Source organism: Lethenteron reissneri, chromosome 26 (assembly GCF_015708825.2).
Source record: "Lethenteron reissneri isolate LAM-NWPU_2019-01 chromosome 26, ASM1570882v1, whole genome shotgun sequence".
Lineage (NCBI taxonomy): Eukaryota > Metazoa > Chordata > Hyperoartia > Petromyzontiformes > Petromyzontidae > Lethenteron > Lethenteron reissneri.
The window spans coordinates 14,504,145-14,522,452 of NC_083804.1; the positions used below are offsets into that span (position 1 = coordinate 14,504,145).

Here is an 18,308-nt window from a genome sequence, read left to right on the forward strand (position 1 = left end):
GACGTAATTAATAGTGTAGACAAACTAGGGAGATTGAGGTGGAACTGTGGTGTGAGTCGGGAGTGAATGTGGCCTTTCGCGTTTTTCGTTCGTTATTATTAAAGAGTTTTATTGTTTAAAATACCATCCTGAGTGCGATCATCTTTGCCTATACGAGCTCGTAATGCGAGGAATTGGAAAATGAGGCTGCGGTTGCAGGATGACGTCATTTAGTAGTAAGTCGGCGTCATTCATAGAAGGCGTCATTAGTAAGATGACGTCATTCGTAGTAAGATGACGGCTTTAGTAAGTAGTCGTCAGGAGTAAGAAGACGTCATTAGTAAGATGACGTCACTCCTAGTAAGATGACGTCAATCGTAGTAAGACGGCGTCATTAGCGTCAAGATGACGTAATTCCGCAAGCGGAAGACGTCACGCACGACGACGTGTAAGTGTGAATGACGTCACGCGACTTGTAACTTGTTGGGGTTGGTTACGAGGGGGAAGACGAGCCGCTGCCGCCGCCGGGTTTGACGCTCCGTGAGCGAGGAGGAGGGTGGTGGTGGTGGGTGGTAGCGGTGGTGGCGGTGGTGGTGGCGGTGGTGGTGGCGGTGGTAGCGGTGGTGGTAGGTAGCGGTGGTGGTAGGTGGTGGCGGTGGTGGCGGTGGTGGTAGCGGTGGTGGTAGGTAGCGGTGGTGGTGGTGGTGGCAAGAGGCCATGGCGGGCACCCGCGACGAGTCGGTGCTGTGCCTCTTCGACGTGGACGGCACCCTGACGCCGGCGCGCCAGGTGAGGGGCTACACCCCCCCCCCCCACTCTCGCCTCCCCCCCCCCACTCTCGCCTCCCCCCCCCCACTCTCGCCTCCCCCACCCCACTCTCGCCTCCCCCCCCCACCCCACTCTCCCCCCCCCACCCCACTCTCGCCTCCCCCACCCCACTCTCGCCTCCCCACCCCACTCTCCCCCCCCCACCCCACTCTCGCCTCCCCCACCCCACTCTCGCCTCCCCCACCCCACTCTCGCCTCCCCCCCCCCACTCTCGCCTCCCCCACCCCACTCTCGCCTCCCCCCCCCCACTCTCGCCTCCCCCACCCCACTCTCGCCTCCCCCCCCCCACCCCACTCTCGCCTCCCCCCCCCCACTCTCGCCTCCCCCCCCCCACCCCACTCTCGCCTCCCCCCCCCCACCCCACTCTCGCCTCCCCCCCCCCACTCTCGCCTCCCCCCCCCCCACTCTCGCCTCCCCACCCCACTCTCCCCCCCCCCACCCCACTCTCGCCTCCCCCACCCCACTCTCGCCTCCCCCACCCCACTCTCGCCTCCCCCCCCCCACTCTCGCCTCCCCCACCCCACTCTCGCCTCCCCCACCCCACTCTCGCCTCCCCCCCCCCACTCTCGCCTCCCCCACCCCACTCTCGCCTCCCCCCCCCACTCTCGCCTCCCCCACCCCACTCTCGCCTCCCCCCCCCACCCCACTCTCGCCTCCCCCCCCCCACTCTCGCCTCCCCCCCCCCACCCCACTCTCGCCTCCCCCCCCCCACCCCACTCTCGCCTCCCCCCCCCCCACTCTCGCCTCCCCCCCCCCACTCCGCTCGCCTCCCCCCCCCCCCCACCCCACTCTCGCCTCCCCCCCCCCACTCTCGCCTCCCCCCCCCCACTCTCGCCTCCCCCACCCTACTCTCGCCTCCCCCACCCCACTCTCGCCTCCCCCCCCCCACCCCACTCTCGCCTCCCCCCCCCCACTCTCGCCCCCCCCCCCACCCCACTCTCGCCTCCCCCCCCCCACCCCACTCTCGCCTCCCCCCCCCCACCCCACTCTCGCCTCCCCCCCCCCCACTCTCGCCTCCCCCCCCCCACCCCACTCTCGCCTCCCCCCCCCCACCCCACTCTCGCCTCCCCCCCCCCACTCTCGCCTCCCCCCCCCCACCCCACTCTCGCCTCCCCCCCCCCCACTCTCGCCTCCCCCCCCCCCCCTCCCCCCCACCCTCTCGCCTCCCCCCCCCACTCTCCCTCCCCACCCCACTCTCCGCCTCCCCACCCCACTCTCGCCTCCCCACCCCACTCTCCCCCCCCACCCCACTCTCGCCTCCCCCACCCCACTCTCGCCTCCCCCACCCCACTCTCCCCACCCCACTCTCCCCACCCACTCTCGCCTCCCCCACCCCACTCTCGCCTCCCCCCCCCACTCTCGCCTCCCCCACCCCACTCTCGCCTCCCCCCCCCCACTCTCGCCTCCCCCACCCCACTCTCGCCTCCCCCCCCCCACCCCACTCTCGCCTCCCCCCCCCCACTCTCGCCTCCCCCCCCCCACCCCACTCTCGCCTCCCCCCCCCACCCCACTCTCGCCTCCCCCCCCCCACTCTCGCCTCCCCCCCCCCCACCCCACTCTCGCCTCCCCCCCCCACTCTCGCCTCCCCCCCCCACTCTCGCCTCCCCCACCCCACTCTCGCCTCCCCCACCCCACTCTCGCCTCCCCCCCCCCACCCCACTCTCCCCCCCCCCCCCACTCTCGCCTCCCCCACCCCACTCTCGCCTCCCCCCCCCACCCCACTCTCCCCCCCCCACCCCACCTCTCGCCTCCCCCACCCCACTCTCGCCTCCCCCACCCCACTCTCGCCTCCCCCCCCAACCCACTCTCCCCACCCCACTCTCGCCTCCCCCACCCCACTCTCGCCTCCCCCCCCCCACTCTCGCCTCCCCCACCCCACTCTCGCTCTCCCCCCCCCCCCACTCTCGCCTCCCCCACCCCACTCTCGCCTCCCCCCCCCACCCCACTCTCGCCTCCCCCCCCCCACTCTCGCCTCCCCCCCCCCACCCCACTCTCGCCTCCCCCCCCCCACCCCACTCTCCGCCTCCCCCCCCCCCACTCTCGCCTCCCCCCCCCCACTCTCGCCTCCCCCCCCCACCCCACTCTCGCCTCCCCCCCCCACTCTCGCCTCCCCCCCCCCACTCTCGCCTCCCCCACCCTACTCTCGCCTCCCCCCCCACTCTCGCTCCCTCCCCCCCCCCACCCACTCTCGCCTCCCCCCCCCCACTCTCGCCCCCCCCCCACCCCACTCTCGCCTCCCCCCCCCACCCCACTCTCGCCTCCCCCCCCCCCACCCCACTCTCGCCTCCCCCCCCACCCCACTCTCGCCTCCCCCCCCCCACTCTCGCCTCCCCCCCCCCACCCCACTCTCGCCTCCCCCCCCCCACCCCACTCTCGCCTCCCCCCCCCCACTCTCGCCTCCCCCCCCCCACCCCACTCTCGCCTCCCCCCCCCCACTCTCGCCTCCCCCCCCCACTCTCGCCTCCCCCACCCCACTCTCGCCTCCCCCACCCCACTCTCGCCTCCCCCACCCCACTCTCGCCTCCCCCCCCCCACCCCACTCTCGCCTCCCCCCCCCCCACTCTCGCCTCCCCCCCCCCACTCTCGCCTCCCCCCCCCCCACTCTCGCCTCCCCCCCCCCACCCCACTCTCGCCTCCCCCCCCCCACCCCACTCTCGCCTCCCCCCCCCCCACTCTCGCCTCCCCCCCCCCACTCTCGCCTCCCCCCCCCCACTCTCGCCTCCCCCCCCCACCCCCACTCTCGCCTCCCCCACCCCACTCTCGCCTCCCCCCACCCCACTCTCGCCTCCCCCCCCCCACCCCACTCTCGCCTCCCCCCCCCCCACTCTCGCCTCCCCCCCCCCCCACTCTCGCCTCCCCCCCCCACCCCACTCTCGCCTCCCCCCCCCCACCCCACTCTCGCCTCCCCCCCCCCACTCTCGCCTCCCCCCCCCCACTCTCGCCTCCCCCCCCCCACTCTCGCCTCCCCCCCCACCCCACTCTCGCCTCCCCCACCCCACTCTCGCCCTCCCCCACCCCACTCTCGCCTCCCCCCCCCCACCCCACTCTCGCCTCCCCCCCCCCCACTCTCGCCTCCCCCCCCCCACTCTCGCCTCCCCCCCCCCACTCTCGCCTCCCCCCCCCCACCCACTCTCGCCTCCCCCCCCCACCCCACTCTCGCCCCCCCCCCCACTCTCGCCTCCCCCCCCCCACCCCACTCTCGCCCCCCCACTCTCGCCTCCCCCCCCCCCACCCCACTCTCGCCCCCCCCCCCCACTCTCGCCTCCCCCCCCCCACCCCACTCTCGCCCCCCCCCCCACTCTCGCCTCCCCTAGGTCGACTCAGCCTGAAATAAAAAACAACTGCGGTCTCAAACGTTGTGGCTGTTGTTTGACGAGGTGGGGAGGAGGCCCGCTGAGATGTATTTATAGCCGTGGCTCTTTGGGTTTTTTTTGTGTGTGTCAAAAGCGATCCCTGGCTATGGGGCCGTCCATAAATGACGTCACGCACCTAGGGGGGGGATTAGACATTTGTGACGATGTGTGACGAGGGGGGGCGGGGTTTAGAAATGTGACGTCACATCAAAATGCGCAACTTTAAATAAATATAGACAACACGTTCCACTTAATTAAATAGACTTTTTAATAAATGTTTTCTCCTACAACATCAGAGTACAGCGCCACATGAAATACGCACTACAATGACAATAGTTTAAAGCGGTTTGAAGCATGTTTTATTATTGGGGGGGGGGGGGCAGAGCTTTGTGACGTCATATTTGAGGGGGGGTCTAACTTTTTGTGACGTCGTGTGACAAGGGGAGGGAGGGGGTCAAAAATCGTCCAAAATCGCGTGACGTCATTTATGGACGGCCCCTTTATACGCGACGATAGCTGAACGTTGGCTTGTGAGTAGTCTCTGAACGCCGTGGTGTTGATTCTAAATGTGGAGGGGGGGGGGGAGGACCCGGAGAGAGAGAGACTTGCAAACTCCAAATATACAGCAGTGGGCAGAGGTCAGGCTCTGGGTTCGAACCCACACACTCCAGTGTACCAGGCGAGATAGTCAGCATCTCCTAGCCACCCTGGTGTCAGGGTCTGGATTCGAACCCACAACCACCTGCGTACCGGGCGAGGTAGTTAATATCTCCTAGCCGCTGTGGTGTCAGGGTCTGGGATCGAACTCACGACCTCCTGTGTACCGGGCGAGGTAGTCAGCATCTCCTAGCCACCGTGGTGTCAGGGTCTGGGATCGAACCCACGACCTCCTTCATACCACGCGAGGTGGTTAATGTCTCCTAGCCACCGTGGTGTCAGGGTCTGGGATAGAACCCACGACCTCCTTCATACCACACGAGGTGGTTAATGTCTCCTAGCCACCGTGGTGTCAGGGTCTGGGATCGAACCCACGACCTCCAGTGTACCAGGCGAGGTAGTCAGCATCTCCTAGCCACCGTGGTGTCAGGGTCTGGGATCGAACTCACGACCTCCTGCGTACCGGGCGAGGTAGTCAGCATCTCCTAGCCGCTGTGGTGTCGGGGTTTGGGATCGAACCCATGACCTACTGTACACCAGGTGATTAAGTTAACATCTTCTGGCCACCGTGGTGCTCGAGTGGTAGATGTGGATTTACTCTCCAACACAGCGGTGTGCTGAACTCGGAACGAATTGGCATGTTTTGTTTACGTGACAAACTTTACTAATTGGCCGTTTCAGGGGTGGCGGCGGGTTTAACGACACATTTATATTTACGTGGTCTTAGCCAAAGACCTCTTATGGAGATGAAGTATGTTAGTTGCATCAGTACACCAATTCCAAAGCTTGGGTAAGGCCGCAAAACAACAGCAAGAACAGTCCCAGAACACACCAAGGAAACACACAGCCCCTCAATAGAACTGCACATGAAAAGACCAATCATGCAATAAGCAGGTATTTTGGCTACCATACGGTGGGCAGAGCAGCAATATACATTGTTGTACTTTACTGCTATGCTTTTGCGTCTATGCTTCCACCTTCACCAACCCACACTGACCGGTGTGGTATAAGCTACGGTGAAACAACTCCCCATGACCCCCACACTGCCTTTATCCAGCAGTGGATTGACAAAACTGGACATGGCACAAGTGAGAGAGAGGAGGGAGTCAGCCAGGCTTGAACATATAATCTCGGAGATGCTAGCTCATTGTTTCTCGCACAGCCATTATGAACCTCAGACAGAGAGAGAACAAAACACCCAACCCCAGGATTTGTACCCAGGTTCTGAACATTGTTGATACTTTGTCTGTGACATGGCTGTCATGAACCCCCTGCCCCCCCCCCCCTCAGAGATACCAGCTCACACTAAACACCACGTCCAGTGAGGCAGAGGCTTCACTCTGTGTAATTAATCTCGCGGCTTGAGTTAAGTTTCACGGCAATGGGCAATATCAGTGGCCGGTGATGTCTTAACTGGTCCTGGTCCTTACCTCCGCCAACCTGCACTGACCAGCGTGGTGCAGTATGGTCAAACCACCCCCAACACGGAGTCGGAGAGGCCTTTAAACAGCAGTGGATTGACAAGGGACTCAAAACATGTTTTGATCATGAACAAATCCTTCTGTCCCCCCTGATCCTGCCCATCTCCTCCCCTACCCACCCCACATCTCTTCGCAGAAAATTTCTCCGGATATGCAGGATTTGCTGCAGAGGCTGAGGAGACAAGTTCGAGTCGGGGTTGTGGGTGGCTCCGACTTTTGCAAGATCATCGAGCAGCTGGGAGGTAGCGAGGATTATGGTGAGAGCGAGTTTGTGCATATCCACTGCTGCGTCATTGCTCGCTAACAGCACTTGTCCCCAACAGCCTAATTGGCTACAGGGGGATCTTTGCATTTGTGACTATCCCTCAGCCTCTTTCACCTTCTCGCTTGGCAGTGGTGAACCAGTTTGACTACGTGTTTGCGGAGAACGGTCTGGTGGCATACAAGGAGGGTCGTCTCTTTGCCCAACAGGTATTTCCGTGTCTGACACCCACCACGACCACCATCGCCACGACCACCAAAAGTAAACGTTTTTTTTACCAAACATGTAGCGACTCTGCCCTTCCACAACCCGATGAATCGTCACCATTCAGGCTCGCGGTGTGGTTCAGAGATGCCGGCGTTTTTGTCCTGGTGGCGGGTGTAGATTCCACAACAGAATCTATCATGGAGCAAAGCTGTTGTAGCTATAATGGTACGAATTTGTAGTGTCTGCGATGGCATAATTCTATCGATTATAGTGGTGTGGATCTTTCGAAATGTAGAGTTGTGTCGGTCTTTTAAAGTCCATCATGTTATTCTATAGTTATTCTATAGTGAAACATGTCTTTGCTGTGTCAATTTATAGTGGTGGATAAGTGGTTAGGTCACTGCACCGTGAAACTGGCGACCTGCGTTTCATTCCCGGCCACGGCTCACCTCAGTAGTGAGTAATATCTAAAACGTGCTCATGGCTGTGCTGCCATCAGCCATACTGGCCACCATGGTGAAGTAAGGTTACGCAACCCCCGTAACTGAAATGCATTATGCATGTGGTATGGTGATGTGACGGTTATACAAGGCATGATGGGAGGACAGATCCTCTTTATTACAACCTCGCCTAAGACGTTTGTCCAGCGTGGAAGAGTAGGCCAAAATGTCCTCAAGGAGGGGCCCTCTCGAGCTTGCTCCCATAGCGTTCTCCAAAGGCACGGGCAAGACATTGCAGCGCTGAACTTTTACCTCTGCAAGTGATCCAGTTCGTTTACTGTGAGCGTGAGATTTAAATTGATTCCATGAGTTGACGTATCGTGCTCCTCGTAGCGGCGACGGTCCATCGCGGTGCTGACCGAGGTTTCTTCCCCCCCACCCCCCCCCCCGCGTGTTCCTCATCCCCGCTCAGAGCATCCAGAGTCACCTGGGTGAGGAGATCCTCCAGGAATTCATCAACTACTGCCTCGCCTACATGAGCCACATCCGCCTGCCTCGCAAGAGGTTCGGGCTGCCCCTCGCCCCACCGTACCCTCCCCCGAGCCTCTGATCCTCAGCGTTTTTTTGTCCGGGTGGCGTGGATTTTTCTCTGTGTCCTCCGGTTTTTCCCTCATTTAGAATCAATATCACGCATTTAGAGTGTTTGGCCAGTAAATTATTGCCACAAACCTCAATACCTTGCGAATCTCGTCAAGGAACATAAACCATTACGCAAACTCTGGTCATCTTCATCGCGGATTTTGGCTGGCCGTCGAAACAAAGGACGCTCACTGCATCGCGTGCTTTCAGATGCGCTTTTGTGGCCATCTGGAATGCTCTGCTATGCCTTCCGATATTAGGAAGCTGTGGGAGCTATGCACTTTTAAATCTAGATTGAAAACTCATTTCATCTTTAGAACTAATTTTTCTTAGTTTGTTGTCCTTCCCCCGCATCTGTGATTAGCGTGGTTTGGCTACGTATGGTGCGAAAGAAGTTCAACATAGATACATATCTACGTTTCTCTGGGTCGCGTGCATTTTTCTCCGGGTCCTCCAGTTTTTCCCTCCACGTTTAGATTCAACGTGCGTTTAGAGTATTTGGCTGCAATAAATTTCTACGTGATGAGCCACTTCATTGAGCTATCATTTGTGGCCAGGTCACTCCTGAAAAATATATCTATAGCTCAGTGGGCCTTACATGGTAAAATTAAAATAGTTTAGTGGTTTGGTTTACACAACCGTTAGAAATCAAATCGTTACATCGTCAGTTGACTGGTACCTTCACAATCCGTGCCATTCCTATAGCGCAAGGCTCTCGTGTAGGAAGGCGCTGCTGTTTTTCACAGAATCAGTGTGAAGTAGTTTAGCAGTAATCCCAATTTTTAGGTGTTGTATATATGTTTTTAGGTGTTTAAAATTAGTTTACAGTATGAAATTAGCATGAACATAAAAATAGATTTTAAAAAATATCCTACTTTAAAAAGTTACTGAATTTACTGCGCTGTGCTTCACACTCCAATCGCAAGACCCAGCATGGGGTGATTATAGGGGGTGTAGAATTGGCAGTGGTTATTCGGAGTCTGAATCCAACTCCATCAGCTGTGATGGAGGTTCGCCGGATCGGCCCGGGACCGTCGGATTATGTTGCAAGCCGCATAATCGCACGCCGGATAATCGATTATCTACTATATCTGCTTGTGCACTATAGCCAACGCAGCAGTCGCAGCAACATTCAAGAGTGTGAGAGTTGATTCCCGCTCATTAACGGGAGCCGCGGTGTCCGTGCGTCTGCTGTGCTTCGCGTCGGTGCGCACGCAAGGGGAACGTTCATCGAGTTCCGGAATGGCATGCTCAACGTGTGTCCCGTGGGGAGAAGCTGCACCCAGGAGGAGCGACTCGAATTCTACGAGCTTGACAAGGTGCGCTTGCTCGCGTGCACAGCGCCTCGCCACCGATGGCCTCGGATCGTCACACGCACACTCTCATCACACTCCCACCGAGGCAGACGGGGATGTTAAATTATGGGCGGTGGTGAACACTCGCATCTCATGGCAAGAAGTGCCTGGGTTCGCGTCCCAACTCAGGCGCCTTTCTGCGTGGATTTTGTACGCTCCTTCTCCTGTTCTGCAGAGAGTGCGGGAGTGCGAGTGATTGGGTGTGTATGTCAGTGAGTGTGTGAGTGAGTGTAGCGGTTAGCGTGCTGCGCTACGAATCCAGCGACCCAAGTTCGATTTCCGTTCACGTCCAACACCAGTGACGATTATCTAAACCGGTTCTGGTGCGGTGTGTAAACATCACAGCTGGGGAGACAAAGGTGGCCGGGCCTGGCGCTGGCCACCCCACCCCCTCGTGTGCCATACTGGCCTTCATAGATGCTCGCTAATAGCACTTTCCCCAACAGTCTGTTAAGGGTATATAGGGGATGTTTGTGTGAGTGAATGTGAGACTTGAGTGTAATTTGTATGTTATCCCGGGTTCAATACCAACTCAATGTAGTTGGTATTGGCCAAACATCCAATGGCAGAGTCAGGATTTTTAGGTAGGAATGAAAAATGATAGAGGAGTTGTTAGTAAGTAAAGACTTGTCCTTTGCTTGTTATTCGAGGCGTGTGCGGCGATGGCGCAGCCATCGATCGAGGGTCGAATTCGAACCGTGTTGTGTGGTCGGCATCGCGCTCGCTGAAGGTGAATGCCTTCAGGGAAGTCGTGTCCTGTATACACAACTGCGCACAATTATGAGTCACTTAAAACTGTTTTGCCGTTACTTATTGCCAATTATGGACTCGGACTATTGTCCTATCATCTCATCGAGTCCCTGGCACATAATTGCTACACAGTGGCAGTGGGTGTCGCAAAATGCCGATTTATTACTAATAAACCCCAATGATCTGATCGAAATTAGGGATTTCGATCAGATCATTGGGGGGAGGCACGTGCCACCCCACCCCCCCCACTGGCTCCGCCAGTGCAAACATCCCAGTGCTGAATATTTACCTGCAATTTACTCCATTGCGCTTAAACAAAGCAACATTGCCCTGTCCAGCAAAGAGCTCACCGAGTCTTGAGACTCGGTGAGACTTTCCTGTGTAATCCAGCACAGTATTACTAACGGTTGAAAGTAGAGCTGGGCTATGCGATTAACGAATTGATTACTCCTCCAGAGGCTGCCGGTTAGAGCTCTGGACTTGCAATCTAACTGCCGCATCTCTCTGCTGCAGTTGAAGTGAACCTGAAATAGAAACTTTTGTTGGTACTCGGTACTTCCTGGAAAGTTGACCGACCAAATCGATCGAACGATTGGCAAAAAAAATCTGGGAACACAAAGCAGCTATCCGTTGGAATCCATGCTGCTAATAAAATACTTCCGATCCACCAACGCATGGTGTAAAGCGTCGCGTAATCCTCGCGTGCGCGCGGTTTCTCCCGACTTGTATGCACGAGGAAAAGAAGCCTTAAGTGCCCGATGTACACCTTGGCAAATGTCTCCTGGCATGTTGGTGATAATGTGCTCATTGGCCAGTTCTGCCTTGGCAAATGTCTCCTGGCATGTTGGTGAAAAATGTGCTCATTGGCCAGTTCTGCGAATGGGAGATGATGCAAACTCAGTCAAAATTTCTAAATCATCCAAAATAATACGGGCCCTACAGCTACTGCGGATAATACGAGTCGTGGGTAATAGGACAGCGGATAAGAGGAGTTCACCTGTAATAGTAATAATTTGCATCTATATAGCGCCTGAATGCTATAAGCATCTCTGGATGCTTCACAGGGAGCTTGAATGGGTTTTGACAGAAAGACGAAACTGCGTCATTGATTTACGGCTCCCCCCATCTGTGTACAGCAACTTGAGATGCATCACACGGAGACGTTCTTATACGGGAAAAAACACAAATTGTGTTTTTTGCTATTTCGTTTTCCGTGAAGGCACCCGAGTTCGACATCGTCACAAAGCCCACGCCCCTGTAACCTGGTCAAGTTGGGCAATGGAAGTCATGAGATGTTGGCGATAATCTTAGGCAATCAGTCTCAGTGGGTAATGAGCCTTGGGTCAATTGACGTAAAGCTAAATCTCGGTGGGGTTAAGAGGGTTAAGGTTTGGCTGGGTGTCTTCGGGATTAAAATCGTACGATTCAGATCGTGAAGATGCCCGCAGTAGTGCGTGGGGAAAGCTGTTGAGGGATTTTCAGCCACGTGGCGCAACCGCGAAAACGGCGCGGAGATTAGCCGCCGGCTGTGAACACTTTAAATGAAACTCGTGCACAAACCGTTTCATTATTGATAAGACATCAATGCTAGTGACCAAAAATATGTCAAATTTAATTGGATGGAGTGTTTTCAATTTTCATCTGATGTTTTTGATTCTGTTGTGGGTTTTTAACATTTTATTCCAGAAAGAAAATATCCGACAAAAGTTCGTTGAAGACTTGCGGGAAAAGTTTGCCGGGAAGGGTCTGGTGTTCTCGATAGGTGAGTAGTGGACGAGTCGATACCTGGCATGGACTTTAAAAATAACTACCGGAATCTGGAGCCTCTTTTGCACAGGGAATGACTGGGAGATTTCAAACCAAGGGATGGATCATAAAGTAGGAATGTGCCACTGTGCCAGCCATACAAAACCTGGCTCCAGCATTTCGAGAAACTGGGGTTTAGAACAATTTTCTCTCATTTACGTACTCATTACTTTCCTGTTCCCTCCCACCCGCCTGCCCTCCCTCCCACCCTCCCTCCCTCCCTCCCTCCCTCCTCATCTCTCTCCACTCATCTCCCTATCGTCTCTCCTCTATCCCCATCTTTTTTTCCCCCCCAATCTTCTCCACTCTCTCCTTTCTTCTCCTCCTCGTCCCCATTTAGTCCTCCCCATTCTCACACTCTTCCATAGTCCACCTCCTCTCCCTGCCTCCCTCTCACTCCCTCTCACTCGCTCCTCACATCTTGCCTCGTCTCTCTCTCCCTCCCCCCAGGAGGACAGATCAGCTTTGACGTGTTCCCTGAGGGATGGGACAAGCGCTTCTGCCTCGGCCTCCTGGCTCCCGACCGCCTCCGCACCGTGCACTTCTTCGGAGACAAAACCATGGCGGTCAGAACGCACGCCCATGCGGCCCCTCCCTCCCACCCTCCATCTCACTGCACCGCTCTCTTCTCACACTCCATACCCTATCCTCTCCGTCCCTCCCTCCCATGCACCCACCCTATTGTCTCCATCTATCCCTCCCATGCACCCACCCTCTCCTCTTTTCACACAACAATGTCCTGTCCTCTCACCCACTCATTCACACACCCACACACCCACACACACCCACACACACCCACACACACAATCTCTCTATATCCTCCATGTCTCCCCCCCCCCACCAATACACCTTCCTTTCTCCCATCCACCCACCGAGAGACACTTCCTCCCTCCCACCCACGCACCCACCTCGACTCCTTTCCACCCACCTACCAAACCTTCCTCCTCCCATCCCTCTCATCCACCCTTCACCGATCCCCGCACACACCAGCAGGGTGACGCACGGGTCAGACGACTACCAACACCTTCGTCCCAGCAGCGGACTGACGAAGGGTTGATGATGATGACATTTTTTTATGAACAATTTGTAATTATAGTAATTGGCGACCGCGGCATCTCCTCTCTCTCTCTGCCCACCAGGGTGGAAACGACCACGAGATCTTTCACGATGAGCGGACGATCGGACACACGGTGACGTCTCCAGACGACACGCGCCGGCAGCTGGAGGAGCTCTTCTCTCTCAGCTGAATGTGGCCTACCCCGGGGATGAACCTAGGGGATAACCTGAAGAAAGACCCAGGGATAACCCAGTACTAGCCCAGGGGTAAGCCAGAGAGAACCGAAGGACAATGTAGGGATAACCCAAGAGTGACCCAGGGAATATCCAGGAACAATTGGAATGAACCCAAGGACGATTGGGGAATACTTTGGAACAACCACGATATAAAGAGCATGAAATATAAATATTTCATTCCATTACATTTGTAATTGGTATCTACATTACACACAGACACAGTTAATAGATAATTTGAATCTCATGATATTTCCCCAGGCAGTTATTAGTAATTTTAATAAATGTCTGTCCATCTCTGCGGTGACCAACGGTCACTCGGTCGATGATCTGGGGCTGGTGTGGATGATGGGGGCGAAGCTGGTGATTATTGGTGCATATAGAAATTAAGTTAACATCGCCTCCCCCCCCCACCAAGTTTCAATATAAAAGTTATGGAAACGGCCGCTGCAGGGGCTTCATACACCTGGCCACCCTTGGTGGTGGTGGTGGTGCTGGTCACGCTTATAGCGGTTTTAGTAGTGGTGGAGGTGAGAGATGTAACAATGTAGCGACGGTGGTGGTGGTCAATTTATTTACGTATAGGTGATCAAGGGGAAGACCTAAGAGCAGATGGTGGGAGTCTAAACGAAACGACTGAACTTATTGTTTATTTTACCAGGATCAGGGCCCACTGAGCCATGAAGCTTTTTTACAGAAGTGACCTGGCTATCACAAACGATAGCTCAAATAAAGTGGCCTATCATGTGGACATTTATAGCAGCCGAATAGTCTTTAAACGCACGTTTATAAATTTGGAGGATAAAAATCTGAGGACCCGGAGAAAAATCCACACGACCACGGGGAGAACATGGGCGTCTGGGTCGGGATCGAAGCCACGATCTCCAGTATACCAGGCGAGGTAATTAACATCTCACCACCGTGCCACCCATCTGCCGAGACTACTACTGCCAGAGCAGACCTTGGAGGTTTGCCGCGTGCCTCCTGTGCAGCAGCTGTGGGATCTGGCGGAGGGTAGAATGTGTTGGGGAGGAGCTGATGGTGGTGGTAGCTTCAACGGCTTTGGCCTCGATGACATCTTGATCTTTTAAAATAACTAATGAAGTATTCAGGCTAGGTCCTAAAGAGTGGCAGTGCGTGAAATTCAAGTGGTGACGGGTTCCAGATCAGGGGAGCAGCAGCCAAGAAGGGGAGCGACTGCCCCCTCCATCGTTTGCAGATTTCCTCGTCGACTCACCAGGGGATCGGGGGATCGCTATTTGCAGAGTGGAGAGCACGTGCAGGGCTTGGGAGAGTGATGTGGGGGGTGAGGTACCCAGTTGCCCGGGGGCCCAACCCATGAAGAATCTTGAAGACCATCACAGCAATCTTGCACTCAATCCAAATATGTTTTTGTTTACATTGTGGTTGCTGAGCACAGGACCGAAGGCCTGAAACGCCGAGTGACCAGCAACAAAACAGCGCTGTTGAAATGTGTAATGGATATAAGAGTTGCCACGTGTCCTGAATTGAGCAAAGGTTAAGATGAGAACGTTTGGTGGGGAACGAGATGATGGGAGGGAAGAAGTAGAATGAGACACTTTACACAGTTGCTGAGGCCAGCGACCTCATGGCCCAAAACTTCACAACGGCCAGAAAACAAACGGCACTATAAATGTTACAATAGATAGGCCTCGGCAAGGTAAGGTCATTTACCCTTTTTACCGGGTCAAAGGGTAAAGGTGTTGATATGCTCAGGGGTAAGGTAAAGGGTAGGGTAAAAGTAGCGCGGCGAAGTATTACCCGGTAAACACCTTGTTTACCGCTCGCTAAAAACTCCGTGGCGCAGTCCGTGGCCTCCATTTAAAATTGGAATCATCGAGAGTATTCGATATGAACAAAGCGCTCTACCTAGCATTTACCTGTTCTAAACCTTTTTCATGTGTAGTAGTACCCCAGTAATTACCCTGTGATCGGGTTATTTGTACGGGGTAAGGGTAAAAGGTCGGATAAAGATAGGCTCGTTGCTTTTGACCTTTTACCTTACCTTGCTAAAGGGTAAAAGGTAGGGGATAGAGTGATTGCATTGTGGTAAGGGTAAAGGTAGGCTCATTGTTTTGACTTTACCTTGCAGAGGCCTAACAATAGATGAGAGTGTTGTGGACCTGCAAGTGCGGTGGTAGTTGAGACGAAACGCCCGGGTCTGCTGGTGAACAATCTGTGAGGACGAGTTAAGTAGTCTTTTGAGTCTCGTCGCATTCTGCAGTCAATCTGTTTTTTTACGTGCCAATATTTGTTCAGGAAGGCCGCGGAGTAATGAATTCACGAATTTCGATTTAACGCTTTCGTGACTGCAGGGCTTCATCTTCTTGGTTCTTTCGGTAAAGTCACGTAGAAGGGAAGTAATAAAATAATAAAAATAAAACAATATTATAAAAATGTTTTATTTTTATAATAAAATAATAAAAATAATGTTTTATTTTTATAATAAAATAATAAAAATAAAACAATCATTTTTTATTATTTTATTACGTGACTTTACTGAAAGAACCAAGAAGATAACTTCGCGAAGTTAAGACGCGGGGTGGTGAACGCAGGCGCGAGATTCTCTGCCTCGGGTGGAGATAGAAAATTCCGTAAACAGGGCGACGCTCCGAAGGACATTGTCGTCTTAGCGTGGAGGATTTCGCAGCCAGTGTTACGATTCGTTTATCGACTGTTGAGGGGTTACAACCGAATGTAATCGCCAAATTTGGTGGTGAGAATTTGCCGTGAAGCTTTTTGGCGGTGAGCTGACACGATGACAATTGGCTCATTTAAAGCCCTTGTACGCCGTGCGGTTTGGTCCGCGTCAATAACGCCTTAGAAAGGAAAGAAGTCTAAAATAGACGACGTCACTCTACCCCTCTGGGCCTCTCTCTGTGCTGTTAGGGGCCATTGCACCGAGCGCTATCGCAAGATAATTTGTTCAAGCGGCCGAACCCAAAATGTAATTACGAGACATTAATACCTTCGTTACCGCATTTAGCATCGCGATAAACGCCGTGCCTTGCAGAGAAGCGTTTATGCCGCAACACGTGGTCATTCTAAATTTAGCACGAGTTAAATTTCGATTCAAAGCTTTCGTGACTGCAGGGATTCATCTTCTTGGTTCTTTCGGTAAAGTCACGTAGAAGGGAAGTAATAAAATAATAAAAATAAAACAATAAAATAATTCTCACGACGTTTCGGCTACAACGCAAGCAGCCGTCTTCAGGTGAAGAATGAGGCACTGCCAAGCTAGGAGCTTATATATACGCTGGGTTGGAGGTGCACATTCTTTTTGTTAAGGCGCTCTTCTTGCACCTCCAACCCAGCGTATATATAAGCTCCTAGCTTGGCAGTGCCTCATTCTTCACCTGAAGACGGCTGCTTGCGTTGTAGCCGAAACGTCGTGAGAATTATTTTATTATGTTTTATTTTCATTATTTTATTACTTCCCTTCTACGTGACTTTACCGAAAGAACCAAGAAGATTGGCACGAGTTTAGAAGCCACACTGTGGTCGGTTTCACCCCCGAGTAGAAATGGTCAGTGCAGTTGTGGCAGGGCCACCCTAGGTGGCACCTGTTGACCAGGTTTCACTGTCGCGTTGAATCGTGAATACGCCGCCGCCACCTCGTCGCATTACTGCCACTATTGTGCTTACAGTTACGATGCTGTCACGTAACGAATTTGCGTCTTCGCTTGTGTACAACTGTTACGGTGGAATTTTTGTCTTAAATCATGGGCAAATTTTGAAATGAAGGGAATAAATGATGGTAAAATGTAACATTTGACATCTAATTATTTAACGGCGTCTACGCTGGTGTTCTAAGTGGGATTAGCAAAGCACGACACAAGTCGCAAACTACGACGTTAAAGACCCCTCTGTACTGCCGCTGGTTAAACGGTGGCCATCATGAGCTGCGATGGTGCACGCCTGCGATACGGCGCCTTGGGAGGCGAGGGTTGGTGGGTCACCAAGAGATTTGTGAAACTCCCGAACCCGCTGGGCTGTGATGTGGCCAGGAAATGGTAGGGCAGCAAGTGGGTTCAGGAAGCTGCCTACACACCTTTGAGTGTTATAAAAACTATTAACTATTTTTTATTTTACCAGGTAAGGCTCACTGAGCTATCTAGCTATTTTTCAGAAGCGACCTGGATATCACAAATTATATCGCAACGAAGCAGCTTATGTGGAAATGTATAGAAGCCAAATACTCTAAACGCGTGATGTTGATTATAAATTAGGAGGGAAAAACCGGGCGACCCGGAGAAAAAATCCACACGACCACGGGGAGAGAGACATGCAAACTCCAAATATACAGCAGCAGGTATCAGGGCAGGGATCGAACCCACGACTTCCTGTATACCAGGCGAGGTAGTGAACATCTGGCCACTGTGGTCCCCATTGTATGCATGGTGAGTTTTCTTTCCGGTACCCCAGCTTTGTTTCGGTACTTGTGAAACATTTCGTTAAAAAAGGGAATTTGTCGTGAATAAAAGTCTTGAGACTCGGGCAATCCTGGATAAAGCTATTTATAAAACGTATTCAGTAATCGCGATTTGTTCTCTCGCTTACCCAAGAAAGCCTCACCGAGTCTCGTGACTTTTTTCTGGATGGTCTTGGCAAGTTGCTGGACAGCTGTTCAAAAGAGCTTCATAGCTCATCGGATTCCTCCAGTATAAATCAATATTCTGATATTCTGAAGTTTACGCAATATGGGGGCTATGGTGCTGCCGTGTTTGCGCGACTCCCAATTGAATACATTGCAGGTCGTTTTTTTTATTTACAGCAATGGGATGTTTGGCCAACACCAGCTACATTTTATGATTATTATTTTGTATAGCTCTGGGAGAAAGACCGGAGAACCAGGAGCAAACCCTTTTGCAGAACAGGGGGAGAGGACGCGCACAAACCGCGCGGAGAAAGCTGCCCGAGTTCAGGACTCGAACCCAGGCCCCGATTGTCCTCGCCTGCCGGGTGGGGTGTGATGAGCCGAGGCCGTTCGTGGCGAGCCTGATCCACGTGCGGTGTATACGCAGTGGGGGGGAGGGGGCATCACGTGTACAGCCGCCCGCAGTAAGCCGGTTTAACAACAACAAAGGGCGCGAGTGACATTGAGTGGAATTAAATCTCTCACCAAGCTGGGGGGGGGCGGGGGGCGGTGTGGGGGTTAGGGGTCGACTTCCATCCCCCCCAAATCCATCTGCGGCATCATAGTCGCGCCGTCGGGGAGGCGTTTTTGGAGGAAACCCGCG

At 54.4% G+C, this 18,308-nt stretch overlaps 1 protein-coding gene across 1 annotated transcript; it reads left to right on the plus strand.

Annotated features, from left to right (window-relative positions):
* Positions 1-610: 610 nt before the first annotated feature.
* On the plus strand, positions 611-16,247 carry LOC133348051 (phosphomannomutase 2-like). Its single transcript, XM_061560884.1, has 8 exons — positions 611-768; positions 6,435-6,555; positions 6,693-6,769; positions 7,680-7,771; positions 9,066-9,165; positions 11,638-11,713; positions 12,208-12,323; positions 12,897-16,247. Exons 1-8 carry the CDS (start codon positions 697-699, stop codon positions 13,002-13,004), a joined length of 762 nt encoding a protein of 253 aa, XP_061416868.1. The 5' UTR covers positions 611-696; the 3' UTR covers positions 13,005-16,247.
* Positions 16,248-18,308: the final 2,061 nt, after the last annotated feature.